Here is a 17,595-nt window from a genome sequence, read left to right as displayed (position 1 = left end):
TAAATGAATTCAGCAAAGTGGCAGGATATAAAATCAACACGCATAAATCAAAGGCATTCCTGTATATCAGCGACAAATCCTCTGAAATGGAAATGAGGACAACCACTCCATTCACAATATCTTCAAAAAAAATAAAATACTTGGGAATCAACCTAACAAAAGAGGTGAAAGACTTATACAATGAAAACTACAGAACCCTAAAGAGAGAAATAGAAGAAGATCTTAGAAGATGGAAAAATATACCCTGTTCATGGATAGGCAGAACTAACATCATCAAAATGGCGATATTACCAAAAGTTCTCTATAGGTTTAATGCAATGCCAATCAAAATCCCAACGGCATTTCTTGTAGAAATAGAGAAAGCAATCATGAAATTCATATGGAAAAATAAAAGACCCAGAATAGCAAAAACAATGCTAAGCAGGAAGTGTGAATCAGGCGGTATAGCGATACCAGACTTCAAACTATATTACAGAGCAATAGTAACAAAAACAGCATGGTACTGGTACCAAAACAGGCGGGTGGACCAATGGTACAGAATAGAGGACACAGAAACCAATCCACAAAACTACAACTATCTTATATTTGATAAAGGGTCTAAAAGCATGCAATGGAGGAAGGATAGCATCTTCAACAAATGGTGCTGGGAAAACTGGAAATCCATATGCAACAAAATGAAACTGAATCCCTTTCTCTCGCCATGCACAAAAGTTAATTCAAAATGGATCAAGGAGCTTGATATCAAATCAGAGACGCGCCGTCTGATAGAAGAAAAAGTTGGCTACGATCTACAGTCGGTGGGGTCGGGCTCCAAATTCCTCAATAGGACACCCATAGCACAAAAGTTAATAACTAGAATCAACAAATGGGACTTACTCAAACTAAAAAGTTTTTTCTCAGCAAAAGATACAATAAGAGAGGTAAATAGAGAGCCTACATCCTGGGAACAAATCTTTACTCCTCACACTTCAGATAGAGCCCTAATATCCAGAGTATACAAAGAGCTCAAAAAATTAGACAATAAGAGAACAAACAACCCAATCAACAAATGGGCCAAGGACCTGAACAGACACTTCTCAGAGGAGGACATACAGTCAATCAACAAGTACATGAAAAAATGCTCACCATCTCTAGCAGTCAGAGAAATGCAAATCAAAACCACCCTAAGATACCATCTCACTCCAGTTAGATTGGCAGCCATTATGAAGTCAAACAACAACAAGTGCTGGCGAGGATGTGGGGAAAAGGGTACACTTGTACATTGCTGGTGGGACTGCAAATTGGTGCAGCCAATTTGGAAAGCAGTATGGAGATTTCTTGGAAAGCTGGGAATGGAGCCACCATTTGACCCAGCTATTCCCCTTCTCGGTCTATTCCCTAAAGACCTAAAAAGAGCATGCTACAGGGACACTGCTACATCGATGTTCATAGCAGCACAATTCACAATAGCTAGACTGTGGAACCAACCTAGATGCCCTTCAATGGATGAATGGATAAAAAAAATGTGGCATTTATACACAATGGAGTATTACTCTGCATTAAAAAATGACAAAATCATAGAATTTACAGGGAAATGGATGGCATTAGAGCAGATTATGCTAAGTGAAGCTAGCCAATCCCTAAAAAACAAATGTCAAATGTCTTCTTTGATATAAGGAGAGTAGCTAAGAACAGAGTAGGGTCGAAGAGCATGAGAAGAAGATTAACATTAAACAGGGATGAGAGGTGGGAGGGAAAGGGAGAGAGAAGGGAAAATGCATGGAAATGGAAGGAGACCCTCAGAGGTATACAAAAGTACATACAAGAGGAAGTGAGGGGAAGGGGAAAAATAATACAAGGGGGACAAACGAATGTCAGTAAAGGGGGCAGAGAGAGAAGAGGGGAGGGGAGGGGAGGGGAGGGGAGGGGAGGGGGGATAGTAGAGGATAGGAAAGACAGCAGAATACAACAGACACTAGTATGGCAATATGTAAATCAATGGATGTGTAACTGATGTGATTCTGCAATCTGTATATGGGGTAAAAATGGGAGCTCATAACCCACTTGAATCAAATTGTGAAATATGATATATCAAGAACTATGTAATGTTTTGAACAGCCAACAATAAAAAATTAAAAAAAAAAAAAAAAAAAAAAAATTAGCTGGGCCCCACAGTGTTCTAGAAAAGCCCCTACAAAGATTGAATAAAAAAAAAAAAAAAAAAAAAATAGTAAAAGTATGAATCTTCAATGAAGAAGAGGTCAGAAAGTACAAGATCCCCGAGTCTAATGCATAACTCTTAGAGCAGGACGGAGACACAGGGTTTACCACTTAAGGGCCAACTGTGGGATATACAGCATGTATCAGGAAACCTAGGACCCCAAACAGCTTCCAGCAACTTGCTTAGTTTTGAGAATCCTGACCAAGACTAGATATTCTCGTGATTCCTTCCTTCAATAGCTATTATCTATCCATGACAAGTCAGTCTTATGTGTGTGTAGTTGATGTAACTTCCATAAAAGTTGTAGTGATTATCCTAACAGGTAACAAGTTTATTATTGTTATTTTAAAATGAATCAGAGGCTGAAACCAAAAAGTTTGAAAACTGCTATCTTAGGACATTAACTGAATTATATAGTAACTTCATTTTTAAGAATCTAAGATCGGTGAATAGAGAAAACAGCCACTCAAATTATTTTCTGTATTCAGTAGTTTAGATAAGAAACCACCACTAAAATCTATACAGCATGGCATATGCTAGGTGCTCAATGAACAGTGATAAATGACAGAATTAGTTATTGCATTAGGACAAAATGGCTTCAAGTGGTTGGAACTAAGTCAAATAAAATAAATTAATAAGTTGTCAGGATAAGGTACCCTACACAATTGATATTTTATTTTACTACATATGTATATTTCTGACATGCTAATTATTTCTCTTAAAAGTATGGTTTCTAGAGCACTTTCATTTAGGCTTCACTTCATTTAGCATTCACTCAGATATGCTCACCAATACCCAACACCTGCAGACCAAGCTGCAAAATCACTGCATAGGAGAAACCAGTTTTTTTTTTAATCATATTTTGCTTTATGGCTATAGAATTTTAGTATCTAAAAAACTATAACAAGCAAAAAGTAACATTAAAACAAAACAAGCATACAATGTACTTTTATAAAACAACTTTATTAAGGTCATACAATGTACTTTTAAAATACTTACCGTATCCCATATCTGAAGTTTTATCTGTTTTCCATCAATTGTTATCATCCGAGCACCAAACTCTACACCTAAACAAAACAGAAAATGATTTGTTAAATAAACTAGTTGAAATATATTTTGCATTCAGAGATTAAAATGATGAATTCTAATTTCCAGGACATGCTATGCTGTGACATACAGATAAACTTTTAACAAAAAATCTGCTATCCTTGGAAAATATATAGACCAAGACAGAGGTGCTGGTAAGACATAAGCTAAAGGCAATTAAAATATGAAGATAGTGAAGTCTGACATAGTCAATATCAAGAAACCAACTGTGGCCTTCATGTTTCAAAGACTCAGTAACAAAAACAAGAAATGATTCAAGCTGAGTGTGGTGGTGCATGTCTGTAATCCCAGTAACTCTGGAGGGGAAGACAGCAGGATCTGAAGTTCAAAGCCAGTCCCAGCAATTTAGTGAGGCTCTAAGCAACTTAACAAGACCCTGTTCTCAAAAATTAAAAAAAAATAATAAGGGCTGGAGATATATCTCACTGGTAAAGTACCTGTGGGCTTATTAATCCCTTGTAAGGGGTAGTGGGAGGAGCAATTCAAGAGCCATATTTGAGTAATGTATACTAAATATTAAAATTTCTTAAGAAGTACATTAACATTGTGTAAAAACATCATTCTAAAAAGAACAGAGATAAATTTCAACATAATCTTGATTCCCAGAATGGGTAATCAACTAGGAGGGGAAAAAAACCCCTCCAAATCTGTGCACTAGTGGATAAAAGTCACTATTTAAACATATTTCTAGACACTTCTTCATGAGTACATACACATGCAGAATTAGTACACACGTTTACATATATTGTGTGCATTTCAATGCTATTCTCTGCAACTTGCTTTCCATTAAGTAATACACTTAATTCCCTATCACAGAGACTTTATTCCCTATCACAATCATTCCTAAAGTCAATAAAAACGAACTACACCATTATTTTTGCTATCTGCACAATATTCCTTGGTATATAGATGAATTACTAAATTGACGCTCTATTACTACAAATTTAGGTTGTTTCCTTGTTTACACTAATGAATGCTGAAATGAACTTTCTTTATTTTTTAGTTGTTGATGGACCTTTTCTTTATTTATTTATATGTGGTGCTGAAAATCAAACCCAGAGCCTCACACATGCTAGGTAGGTGCTCTACCACTGAGTCACAATGTCAGCCCTGAAATGAACTTTCTGCATACATTTTTCAATTACTATAATTATAGGCAAATTCAGGAAGTAGACCTATAGGTAAAAGGGAATACAAAATTTCTGTTTACAAGTTCACTCCTTTGCCTTTTTTATTTGTATTTATCATCTCTTTGGAAAATATTCAAATATTATTATATCTCTGGAAAATATCAAAGCAGGAGAAAAAGAGGGGATAATTTTATAATAGCAAACAAATGGGAAGACAACTCTGAGAGTTCTCTATCACTTACATCAAATCATCAGTTCCTGAAATATATTCTATCGGTATTTAGATCAGAGTCAAAGGTGAGAAGACACACATGGTCTCCAGAAACCAGATGTCGGTTATTCTGGCTGAAAAATAGCTTCTAGTTTACCATGGAAGAGCATACTGCCTGTGTCAGAAATTCATTTCAGTATCATCTATGACTCCTTCAACTGTGATTCGGAGGGTGAGATAGAAAGTTAATTGGTCCTTCCATGATATAACTTAATGTGGGTTTTCACTCTATATTTTAATACTTATTCCATCATAGGGGCATAGATAATACCAAGAAAATAATGGTGACATTCATGTTTTTTGAGCTTGGAAATATAGGAAACCTAGAAAAAAGGGACTTAGGAATCATGATATACTAGTATTAAAAATAAAAAAGTACAAAATTATGCCAGAAAACCATTTATACATGTACATGCATAGTTCAATACACACACACACATGTGTATATATATATATAAAAGAGAGAGAGAGAGAGAGAGTGTGTGTTTGTGTATGTATGTGTGTAAAATCCTCTCAACCCAAGTTCTGTGCCACCAGGAAGTGACATCCACAAAATCACCCCGTCAAATGACATGAAAATTAAAGTACTTAAGGGAAGAAATAGGGGGCTAATTATGGCATACATGTTTTTTAAAATAGCCCGTATTTAAAAGGAACGTACTAAAGCACTAAATTCTACATATCAACAAGATATTTGACATAGTGGAAGCTTTTTCATAAAGCTATGTTTGTATTCACAGATTAGAAAGAAATTATATTTTTTTCCCCACTGTATGAGTAAGCTGGCTTTCAACCATAACCAAAAAACAACTACATTATTCACTGGGATTTAAGACTTTTCCAATTCAATATACAATGTCAGATTTGACCAAAAAACAATTATGAATTAGAAACAAACACACAAATGCTCCTGATACCAAGGGTATGCATGCAAGGCAACAGGGGCAAGCAGATGCTACCTCTGTGGAACTGACATCTGGAGGACAGGGATAAAAATAATAAGACTGATTGGTGACTATTCCATTTCAGCAGAGGAAAGGCTAACAAGACTGCTCCTGCGGCAGGACTGATGTTGCAGCTTCTACTTCCTGGCCTTTGAGAGGCTTTGTTACTGCCATTCCTAATTCCAAATCTCCACCTTCCTGTAGAATCTACATGCAACTTCAGACATTCTGATATATTCCCTTATACTAAGCCTAGGTATATTTCTCTCTTTATTCAAAGTAGGTAGATAGAGGTTGGTGAAGCTTTAAGTCTTTAAACAAAGATTTTGCCTCTAAACTTGTCATATGAAAATCAAGAATATCTCTAAAGCAGGGAAGTGTCATAATATGACTGATATTTTAATTTCATTTCTCAATAGGATGAGGACAAAGAAGGAAACAAAAATAACAAGACGCAGAGACCAGATAAAAGGCTACTATATTATTTAGGCATAAGATACCAAGTGGTGGTAGGAAACTACAAAACACAAGCATTAATTACTGAAACCATGACTTTTGTTTTCCTATTGAATGCAACAGAAACAGGCTTTGGTTTCAGCATCAGAAACATAACCCATTCCCACTTACCTTCTCAAACTGGGTCCTGTATAGGTCTCACCCTTACATTCTATGTGGCAAAAGAAAATACTAAAATCTAATGTATGCTCAAAGTCTCAGAAACAAATATAAAAAGCAAAAACCTTATTTCTTAACTGGATTGTTAAAAAATGTGTCTTTTCCCCCCATTTAAAGGTATACATGCTTGAGAATCCCATTTAGAAAGATTTCTTTATCTTTTTTATGAGCTAAACTATTACCTGTATGCCACTGAGACTCTTTTCCATTTTCAATTAATAGCCAATTTGGCTGACAGAGAAATTATCTGTTGAGTCAAAGTCAAGACCTCATTTACATGACATTGTCAGGGAGTGCGGCTTATTTTTTAAAATAGGTTATAGGATCCAACTTTCTAGAACAAAATGCTCTTAAGTAAAATACTTTTTCTCATTGTCTCTAAATCATTATCATCCTTATACAATAATTAGACCATTTACTGATAATTACTCATAATCGATACCTACTAGTTGAATGATCATGGGAAAGTTATTAAACCCTTTCTGCCTCTTAGTTTCCTTACCTGTAAAAAGGTATTCACGATACCAACCTCATGAATTTTTTTCTGTCCAGGTTAAAAAGGTTACTATATAGCAAACAGAACAGTGTCCAACACACAGTAAGTATGCAGAACATGAGTTATTGTTATTATTATTTCATATTATACAACAGAATTTCTAAAATTACATCCCACTTAATAATGAATGACAGCTTTGATGAGAAAGGGGACCTGTCAGAGCCAAGTAACTGTGAAGGTTAGAGATGTGCAGAGGTAGAATGTGGCTTCTTTCTCCAGGTGAGGCTAGACATGATCACGTGGGCCTCCTTGTAATGTCAAGGCCCAAACCTCCAGGATGCTGGGGTACAAGGTGATAATGCCAAATCAGAGAGAAGTGATATCAAGCAAACAGGCAGTCCCAGCTTTTGTCAGACTGGCATGGAAATATATTGGCCCCTAGGCCTCATTATTATTTAGACATTGTGGAGGTTCAAAATGTAGGCTTCTGGAAAGATGGCTTGATTTTTCCTAATTCTAGAAACAAAGAAAAGCTTGATATAAAAAGTAATGTCCTTTGTTTCCTATGGAAAACAAAACAGCAAATACCATATTTAATGGTAAAAACACTAAAGGAATTAAAATTACTATGAAAAAAATATTATAGATGTCCTGAACTTGAAATTATTCTAGAGATTTTGTCAAAAATTATAAAAATACAACTTAAAGATATAAATATTAGCTAAAAAATTTAACGAAGGATAAAAAGGCTAATAGTAAAAGTGACAAAAATATAACAGATAATTCAAAGACAGTACAAAGAAATTGTTCTTAAACATACAAAAAAAATGATCAGCTGCACTAAAAAATAAAAAAAACTGAAAAAATAAACATTTGTTGCCTTTATGATTCACAAACATTAAAGCTGTAATAGAGGCAAGAGTGGAGAGATATGGGTACTTTAGTACATGGGTAGGAAGAGCAATTTGGGACAAATCAAGTCTAAGAGGCTTACCAGACATCTAAGAGAGGAGATGTTGAAGAAATGGGTGCAGAGAAATTGAAGACAGAAAATGGGGATTATTCTTTCTGAGGAATTTTGCTAAAATGAAAGAAGAAAATTGAAAGCTGGAAAAGAAAATAGAATCCTACAAAATAACCATCAAAAAGGAAAAAATTAAGAATGTCTGGAGAAAAAAGAACAGAGCTTAAGAATTCTTCCACAGTAGCAGGGGGAAGGCTGACTTTATTGGCTCAATGACAGTAAATGGTTGACATGGTGATTGGAACCTGTGAAAAAGTTCTTCCAACCTATCTCTAACTTTCTGAGTGAAACAGAAACCAAGATTAACAACTAAGAGTAAAAACAAGAAAGGTGCTACATGTTTAAAGAGCAAGAAGATTCAATATATTTCTACAGGAAAGCAGAGAGAGAATGGATTAGAAATAAAGTGCAGTTGTCAGGCAATACTAAGGCTCACTTGAAGTTAGTGTCCAAGACATTAAATTGAGACTAGTTAGCATGGTCATCAGTTTTTTTCCCAGTCATATACAGTTGTATCATACAGACATGAAATAGAAGTTGGAGTAAACCTATAGCCACAGAAAACAAGCAAGAGGATTGAGAGATAGGCCGATATTATTTTAATGACATAGTGGTTAGGATTAAAGTTTGATAAGCTGGGAAGTAAGAAGAGGGGTTAGAGTGAAAAGATGGTAGGATCAACAGATTACAGATTTATGGAATTAAAAAATGTCAGCTTTAGGAACTAAAGAGAGCGAGCTGGAAGAATGTCAGATAATCAGAAGAGAGAAAGTCAGATAACCAGAGTACTGAAATGAAATTCTGAAATGGTTCCTAATATTGGTAATGACAATGTCTTAATTGTGACTATGAGAGTATATGGCTAAGGTAGTATAAAAGCAAATCATTGGAGGAAGCCAGGCACAGTGGCACACGCCTACAATCCCAGCAGCTTGGGAGGCTGAGGCAGGAGGATCTAAAGTTCAAACCCAGCCTCTGCAACTTCGTGAGACCCTATGCAATTAAATGAGACCCTATATCTAAATAAAATTTAAAAAGGGTTAGGGATACGGTGTAGTGAGTAAGCACCCCTGGGCTCAATCCGTGGTACCAAAAAAATAAAAATAAAAAATAATTCACTGGAAGAGAGGAAGAAAAAGGAACAAAGAGGTCAGGATATGTGTGGGTGTGTGATCATATGTGGGTATAAGGCAGATGATATAGAATGTTTTTCTAGCTGCATGATTAGTAGTGAAGTCATTGCTTCAGTGCTTCTCAAACTTTAATGTTCATATGAATCACTTAGAGATCCTGTTAAAACGTGGATTATGATTCAGCAGATTCTTTTAACTTTGCTTATTTGGTTTTTGCTTTCTTGAGAGGTGTGGGTGGGTCCTAGGGACTGTGTGCTAGGCAAGTGCCCCATTGCTGAACTATGTCCCCAAACCCTCAGCAGAGTTTTAAACAAGCTCCCATATGATATTGATGCAGCTGGTTCAGAGCTCTAGTCTGGACTTTCAATGTTATTGTGTACATGAAGTTATTTGTAAACTTCTTTGATTTATATCTTATGATTCTCACCGAGATAGTGAAAGAATAAAGAGTATTTTACAGTATTTCATGATCTTTTATCTCCTCTTTTCCATCATTTAACACTTTCTTTGTCATGACGTAACCTTAAATTTTTCATCATCTATTTCTCAGGCAAAGGCAAGTATGCAGCAGTCAAGATACTGTTTATGCCTATCTTAGCAAACATTCCTACATTCCTTTTGAAATTATGTACTAATGACCTGATATTTTTATGTCTGAAAAAATAAAAATTGCCATGACAGAGGTTTCCAAAAATATTAAGGAGGGTATGTGTACAAGCAGAAACAGTAATTAACAATACTCACTGCTTCTGCTGGCCCGCATTCAGCTTGACTGACTGACTGACTGACTGTAACTGAATACACTGAGTTTACTATATGTAACTACATAAGCTGTAATGGCAGAAAGACAGACTGAGAAGAACGGTCAGCCTTGACTTTATAAAACAGTCTTCAGTGGGAAAAGCATAATTATCAACATCAACAATGAATTGCAAACTCTATTATAGTTGTTTGCTTCACAGAAATTTATGGATTTTAAAGAAAGTATCACTACCTCAAATATTCTCACATGCTAGGCAAGCACTCTACTACTGAGCTACAACCCCAGCCCTGAAACATCTTAAATTCTGAGTCACTTTACATTCACTTTATAGGACCTGAAATAAAATTCTAGTTTAAAAGAGGTGTTGATGGTGTCTAACATTTTTAAAATAATATTCTTGCTAGAGCCAGCTGTACCGTGACCTCTAACAGTTTCTAAGAAAAAATATGATCTACTTCATGAAAAGTCCACTGGATGTAGTTTCCCTACACATATACCAAGTAAAAGATAGGACTACCTATATCCATCCCCTGTAAGATTTACTTTGTCTTTGGAGGAGGAATGATTCTGATCATAAACAAAGAAGTTCTAAAGCATGACCTACTATGGACACCACTATTTACCACTCAAATTGGTGTTGGGCTCATGCTGAAACTCAGAGCCTACACAATTACTCTAATTTAGCTATTTTCCAGCATTTTTTATATTTCTTCCTTTCCAATCAACAATAATTCCTCACAAGCATGGATATACTAGTCTCATTTCCTATAAATGGGGACTATAGTTTGGCATATGTAAATTTGCTTAGAAAAAAACTTCAAGAGCTGGGGATATAACTCCGTTGGTAGAATGCTTGCCTCACATGCACATGGTCCTGGGTTCAATCCCTAGCACTAGAAAAACAAACAAACAAACAAAAAACTTCAATAAGCAGACATGTCAATGGCATGTACTAAGAAAACGGGGAAGAGCTAGCAACTAAGGTTTGATTGGACTTACTATTTTTTATGTATTAAGTAGGAGAGAGAGTGAGAAGGCAGAAGAATCAAGAGCTTAGGTATGAGGCTTTTAAGTACAGAATTGATCATTACAGTAGACAGAAGTTAAGGACACGATGACTAGCTAGGATAGCTAGATATCATGGAATTACAGTGTTAGTTATGACTATTCATCCAAACTTGTACTCATTACTACCAATTTGGTAACCAGGTTGTACAAAGTGACTGTGGACCCTAGGCCAGAGATGACAAAACAAGGAACCAATTGAAGCAATGAACTCTCTTCCACAGGGAACTTGGAAATGAGTTTAAAACAATCTGTGCTCTCCTGAATGGGATATGAACTTCAAAGCTACTGATAACTCTTTCCCACCATGGAGACTGGGAAACCAAACACATTGGTTAATAGGAAGAAAGAAAAATGAAGCAGGCATGAGAAAATAACAGAAGAATGTGAAAAAGACAAAATTTCTTATGTCTCCTCTTTAAGAGCTATAAACTCTGGTTCTAGGCTGCTTCCCTCCTTCGTTTCTGTAGGACATTTAAATATTAAAAATAATAAATTCTCCTTTTGGCTTTAGCTGAGTTAGGTGGATACTAATATTTACAAATAATTTGAAGAGTTAGAGAGGTGGCGAAAAGTATATAGGTCAGGGTCCAACCAGAAAAACAGCAACCACACTTAAGTATTTAAATACTGAGAGAATTTAATGTAGGGGTTGGTTATAGTAAAGGAAGAGCAAAAACAAACAAACAAACAAACAAACAAAAAACACCCCAAAGAGAAAGGGAATAAACCCACTGATTCCTGCCCTAACAAGAAGCTGCTACTGTCCCTAGGCTGAGAGGATGCAGGGAGAAATTAGGGTTATCAAAGTGCAGGAGCCAGACTGACTACCTGAGGGCTTGCCAAGCAGGGAGGGGCTAGAGATCAAGTTAATGGAGAACATATAGTCAACCTAGGCTGAGAGAAAAGTAGAAAAAGATCCTTGGCTTCTCTTTTCTTTTAGCCTACTACTTCCCAGTGTCTGCCATCAGTAAATCTAGAGTGAAGCCAGCTGGCAGTTACATGAGTTACAGTTTTCCAAACAACTTTCTTTGATCTGCTCCCTCATCTCTCTTACAAGTATAGCCTACGCCAATTTCTGACAGCATGCTCAGATCCATTCTCTCCATCGGGTGTGCCAAAACAGCTTAGAAACTTATGTGTAAGATTCAATGAAAAGAAAGAACACATTTATTTAGTGTTCTAATTTTAAAAAACAATAACAACAAAAAAATCTGATTAATTGTCTTAGGACTGGGGCGTTCCTAAAATTAGCTACCAATGTTTAAAACCTATTGAACAAAGAATAGATCCTATACAAAAATAAGCTCACAAAAGCTAACAAAATCATAAGGCCAGTATTAAATAGTACTACCTATTTTACCCATCATCATTGTATATACTTGGAAAATATCAAATTTAATATAGATTATGGATAATATTCTTATTAACAGGAGTTGCTAGTAAAAATATCAATGTATCTACCAACTGCATATGACTTGGTTGAAACTATTCACTGATCTAATAATCTGATTATTTTAGTCAGCTATTTCACTGCTGTGACTAGAAGACCTGGTCAGAACAACTGTAGAGGAGGAAAAATTTACTTGAGGGCTCAAGGTTTCAGAGGTCTTAGTCCACAGAAGGTGGGCTCCATTCCTTGGGGCTCGAGGTGAAGCAGAACATCACGGCAGAAGAGTGTGGCAGAGGGAAGCAGCTCGCATTTTGATCAGGAAGCAGAAAGAGAGTTCTCCACTTCCCAGATACAAATATATACTCCAAAGCCAGGACTCCCAAAGCCTACCTCCTCCAAACACATCCTACCACTTCAATTAACACTCAGTTAATCCCTATCAAAAGATTAATTTGCTGACTGGATTAAGACTTTCACAACCCAATCTTCTCCTCTGAACTTTCTTGCATTGTCTCATGCGTGAGCTTTTGAGGGACATCTCATATCCAAACCATAACACTGATCAATAAGTTCTATCTTTGGTATTTTGAAAATGTGTAGGACATGAAAATTAATACGCTATAAATGGTAACTTAAAATTCATAGAAAATGAGCAGTGACTGAAGATTCACTAAGCAATCAGTTATTAATGAGTAACTAGATTCCCAATTAACACTTTTTCTTCATATTTAACTAATTCCTAGTAGTTAAATGGGCTATAGCTGTAGAATAGTCAGTTAGCTAGATTCCTTGGTTTTCAGCATATTCTTTCGAACAAATAAGAATCCTAAAATGGTATGATAACCTAAAATTTTGAGGATTTCACCCCTTTTATAGCATTGTATATTAATAAAAATGAATAGTATCACTATTTTAAATAATAACAGATAATATTTACTAACTGTTTCTTACTAGTAATGATTTCATTTACTAGTCATAATTGCTTGATGGCAGTTTCTCTTGGCTAACAATTATAGGCAAGTCTACAGTATTCACCATGTAGCCAGGCACTGTTCCAATGCTTTATACTTATTATTTACTTAATGCTCACAATAACTTTGTGGGATTGATATGGCTATGATTTTTCACTGTTCTGAAAGACAAAGTAAGAAATGGAGCAGTGAAGAGGTTTAACCAAACAGTGGCAATCCAGCAAATGGATTCACAGTTTCTACTCCTACCATGATGCTATGTTGTCCCTCAATTGTTTAATTATTAAATACAACTGAAATCAATGTCTTCTGCATTGTTTGTACAAAGTTGGGTAATACTGATTTTTACTTCTCATATTTCTAAAAAAGTGATGGAAAGTAAACTGCACAAGAAACCTAGTTTTAGCTGGGAGCAGTGGCACATGTCTGTAATCCCAGCAACTTGGGAGGCCACGGCAGGAGGATCTCAAGTTCAAAGCCAAACTCAGCAACTTAGTCAGGCCCTAAGCAATTTAAGGAGACTCTTGTCTCTAAATAAAACATGAAAAGACCTGGGGATGCCACTCAGTGGTTAAGTACTCCTGGGTTCAATTCCTGGTACCAAAAAAAAAAAAAAAGAAAGAAATCTAGTTTTTCACTGCTTTTGGAATCATCACTAATAGAATGGATCCTCTTACATATTAAACTATTTTAAACTTTTAATGCTTATCTCTTTTATAAAACTTACCAATAGTGAGGTCATGCACCGGCTGAAACCTCTTGTCTGTGAACTGTAGCAATAAGCATGATTTACCAACACCTGGAAATTAAAAAAATAGTTAACAGACAAAATTCACAGAAATTGAGAAACACTTTACAAAAGCACATAGAAAGTGGTAGCAAGGGTTTCTGGATGCAGTAAACAATCTGCCATTATTTCTCAAATACCATTTTTGCTCTTTCTTTTCTTTTTTTTTTTTTTTTGGTGTGGGTGTGTGTGTGTGTGTGTGTGTGTATCAGGGGTTGAACCCAGGGACATTCAACCACTGAGCCACATCCCTAGCCCTATTTATTTTATTTAGAGATAGGGTCTCACTGAGTTGCTTAGTGCCTCACTTTTCTTGAGGCTGGCTTTGAACTGATCCTCCTGTCTCCGCTTCCTGAGCTGCTGGGATTACAGGCGTGGGCCACCATGCCTGGCCCTTTTCAGCTTTTTTAACTTATTCAACATTTCAATATGAAAGAAAGATATGGTAGCTGAACTTCCAGAAGACAACAAGCCCCTCCTAGTAGCCTCTACCACAGTACCACTCAGTAGAGTTTTCATTTACTTTTTTGTGTATGTGTGCATCAGTGAAAATATTTAAAGTACACCATTTTCTTATATTAGTTTATCATATGCCTAAACAAACAAGCCAGCAGTAAGTATTTGAGAACTACTTTTCTAAGAAAATGTGTTTGTTCTGATTTCTTGCTAATTCATTTCATGACCAATTGTAATCTGAATTGCATTCCTTCATTCCACTACACCTTCATTAAGGTTATGAATAACTTCTACATTCCCAAATTCAAATTAAAATTTTCTATATTCATCCCACTTGTCCTTTAAAAAAATTAGATATTGAACTCACATCTTCTTCCTACTTACTTTGATTCTTTTTTTAAAAAATATTTTTAAAGTAAGTTTTTAGTTGTTGATAGACCTTTATTTATTTATATGAGGTGCTGAGAATCTAACCCAGGGCCTCACATATGCCAGGCAAGTGCCCTACTGTTGAGCCCCAGCCCCAGTCCTATTTTCAGATTCTTTAAGAAACATTTCCTCATCCTCACACTAGACTAAGCCTGTCACAGCATCCTGCACTTCTACCAAACACAAAAGGCAGTCATCATTCAAAGTCTTTATTGAATGCTTAGTATGCACTGAATTAGGGACTTGAAGATATAGTAGTGAAGAAAACTGACATAATTCCTACATATGGAATTAACAGTCTAGCACAGGTGGAGCAATTACACAGAATGAACCCAAATATATGCCCAAATATATAGATGAATTATAATCTGAAATAATTATAATGATTGCAACTTGAAAGAAAGAATAAGGTGACATTAGGAAGAGTAGTGAAAAAGACTTAAACTAAATAGATCGAGAAGGTATTTCTGAAGAAGTGTCACTTAAACTAGACTGTTCAACTTCTTCTAGATTATGAATTCAATGAGAAAAGGGACTGAGAATATCTTGTCATTTGTTGCCTTTACCCTATGGTACAGTGAAGGCATTTCATAATTTTGCTCAATGACTGCTTTTAATGTCAAACACTATTAAGATTGCCAAAATATCCAGCAACAAATCAAAGACACCTTCTGTAAATTATGACTGTTAAGTTTTATGAATATTTTAGTATTCTAGTTAACTGAAAAAATATTGGAATTTTCAAACATGTGACCTTGTTTGAGAGAGTTGTCTTCTCTTTCTTATATTACAAAAAGTCCAAAGTCAAACTCATCATTTTATCTGATTTTTAACTCTTTTCAATAGTCTTCAGGTACAGGATTGAAGACCAATTTTTCTAAGTTAAAAGACTGTTACCAAGTATACAAAAGGAATTTGTTCTATGCATAAAATCTACGACTATAGGAAATAATCTTAATTTTTCCATATGGTATAAAAAATTGTACTTAGAAATCACAGGTTTTATGGAGGGACCTCAAGTGACAGAAAAACCTTTCTGAAAAACTTTTCCTACTTTACAATAAAATACATACCACTCTAATAAGTCCACTTTTACTCTAAGTGCCGGTTAAATATAGAAAATATTCGTTGCTTCTACACTTTCAAGACTCCATATTCCTTCCTTAGACAATCATTTATTTTTCAATATAGAGAATATTTATACAGTGTCATTATAGTGATTCTCAAATGTTCTTATTTACAAATCTATAGACTATTTAATAGGGTTGGTTACAGAGATAGCTTACTTTATTCAGTATTTATTATTTCTGTGTAAACTTGTTAACAAACAGGGGTGTATGGTCACACTCACCAATGCCCTTCCAAATTGCTAAGTCAAATAGCCAGCATTTTTTCTTAGTCTTCAACACATCTGACCCATAAATAGGATCTACTACTTGTACCCATAACCAAATCTATGAAATTTATCAATCTAAAGCCTCCTTGAGAATGAGCTCCTCTGGCTTTGTTAGGCTATAATTATCTCCTTGAATGTCTTTATTCTGTAACAACTAATTCTCTTCTTTTATGCAATCTTGTATTAAATACTGAGGGTTTTCTATACTTCACCTTTGTTTACACCTCTCACTCTACCCCACCCTTTTTAGACTAAGAGGAACAATCTAGTCCTGAAGCCTCAATCTACTTTTATAAATTAAATCCATCTCCACTGCCACCATCTTTTTTAAAAATATTTTTTTAGCTGTCAATGGGCCTTTATTTATTTGTTTATATGGGGTGCTGAGAATTGAACCTCACATATGCTAGGCAAGTGCTCTACCACTGAGCCACAACCTCAGCTCTACTGCCACCATCTTAATGTTATTCCAGTTATTTCCAACTTATTACAGAACATTTCCACTTTAATTCCTTCAGGCCTGAAACACACACTTTCCAAACCTAATTCATTCTTTTCCCTACCATCCTTTCTACTGGTTCTTCCCAACCAATACTAGGTTCAACTTATCCAAGACAACAGAACAAAATGCAAGTTCTCCATATTTCCTAATTTCCAGAATTGGGTGCTAATGTATCATACTAACAGGAAATGCAGAATCATCTTAATTCCTCCTCTTCATTATCTCCCTCAAAAGGTTCACCAATCTATCTCATGGATTCTCTCTGAAATATCTTTATGAATACCCTTCTCTCATCTTAATTCTCAGTGCTATAATCAATTAGACATCCAAGTGCAAATGTGAGTAGACAACTGGTTACGAATCTTCATTTCAGGAAGGGTGTTCAGGATACAGACAAAAATTTAAGACTTGTCAGCATAAAAAAATTAAAGGATGAGAAGAATTGGCAAAAAGGCAAGGCATACAGAATCAAGAAGAGAACAAAATGTTTTCAGTTAAGGTTGACAAATTTCAAAACTCTTTCTTTTTAAATTGAAGAAAAAGTCTGGATTTAAATCTTTACAAAAACCTCCCAGAAAGAATTCCTTTTGTCACTCATTCATTCATTTTTCTAATGCTGGGAATGTAGGGTCTGCATATGCTAAACAAATACTCAACCACTTAGCTTCATCTCCAGCCCTAGTAATCTCTTTTAAATGGTTATTTTTGCATTTCTGCTAGTCATTTTTTCTACACAGAATGAAAAATTAAAGAAAAAGCAACTATCCTAGTTTTCTTTTTCTTCCTTTTAAAAAATATTTATGCTTGGATCTCTGATTAAGACTAAATTTGGCATGTGATGGGAGTGTTGGCT

General features: G+C 35.4%; 1 protein-coding gene across 1 annotated transcript in view; it reads right to left on the bottom strand.

Annotated features, from left to right (window-relative positions):
- The window catches only part of Rab2a (RAB2A, member RAS oncogene family), an 86,911-nt gene that overhangs the window by 41,672 nt on the left and 27,644 nt on the right, over positions 1 to 17,595 (bottom strand). The window contains exons 2-3 of the mRNA XM_027932824.3: positions 13,900 to 13,971; positions 3,200 to 3,267 (exon numbers count right to left, since the gene is read on the bottom strand). Of these exons, the coding sequence (XP_027788625.1) occupies positions 3,200 to 3,267; positions 13,900 to 13,971 (140 nt within the window). The remainder of the gene's footprint in view (positions 1 to 3,199; positions 3,268 to 13,899; positions 13,972 to 17,595) is intronic.

This window comes from Marmota flaviventris, chromosome 15 (genome assembly GCF_047511675.1).
Source record: "Marmota flaviventris isolate mMarFla1 chromosome 15, mMarFla1.hap1, whole genome shotgun sequence".
NCBI lineage: Eukaryota > Metazoa > Chordata > Mammalia > Rodentia > Sciuridae > Marmota > Marmota flaviventris.
The sequence above is the reverse complement of the archived record's forward strand: the minus strand, read 5'-3'. Positions and strand labels throughout refer to the sequence as shown.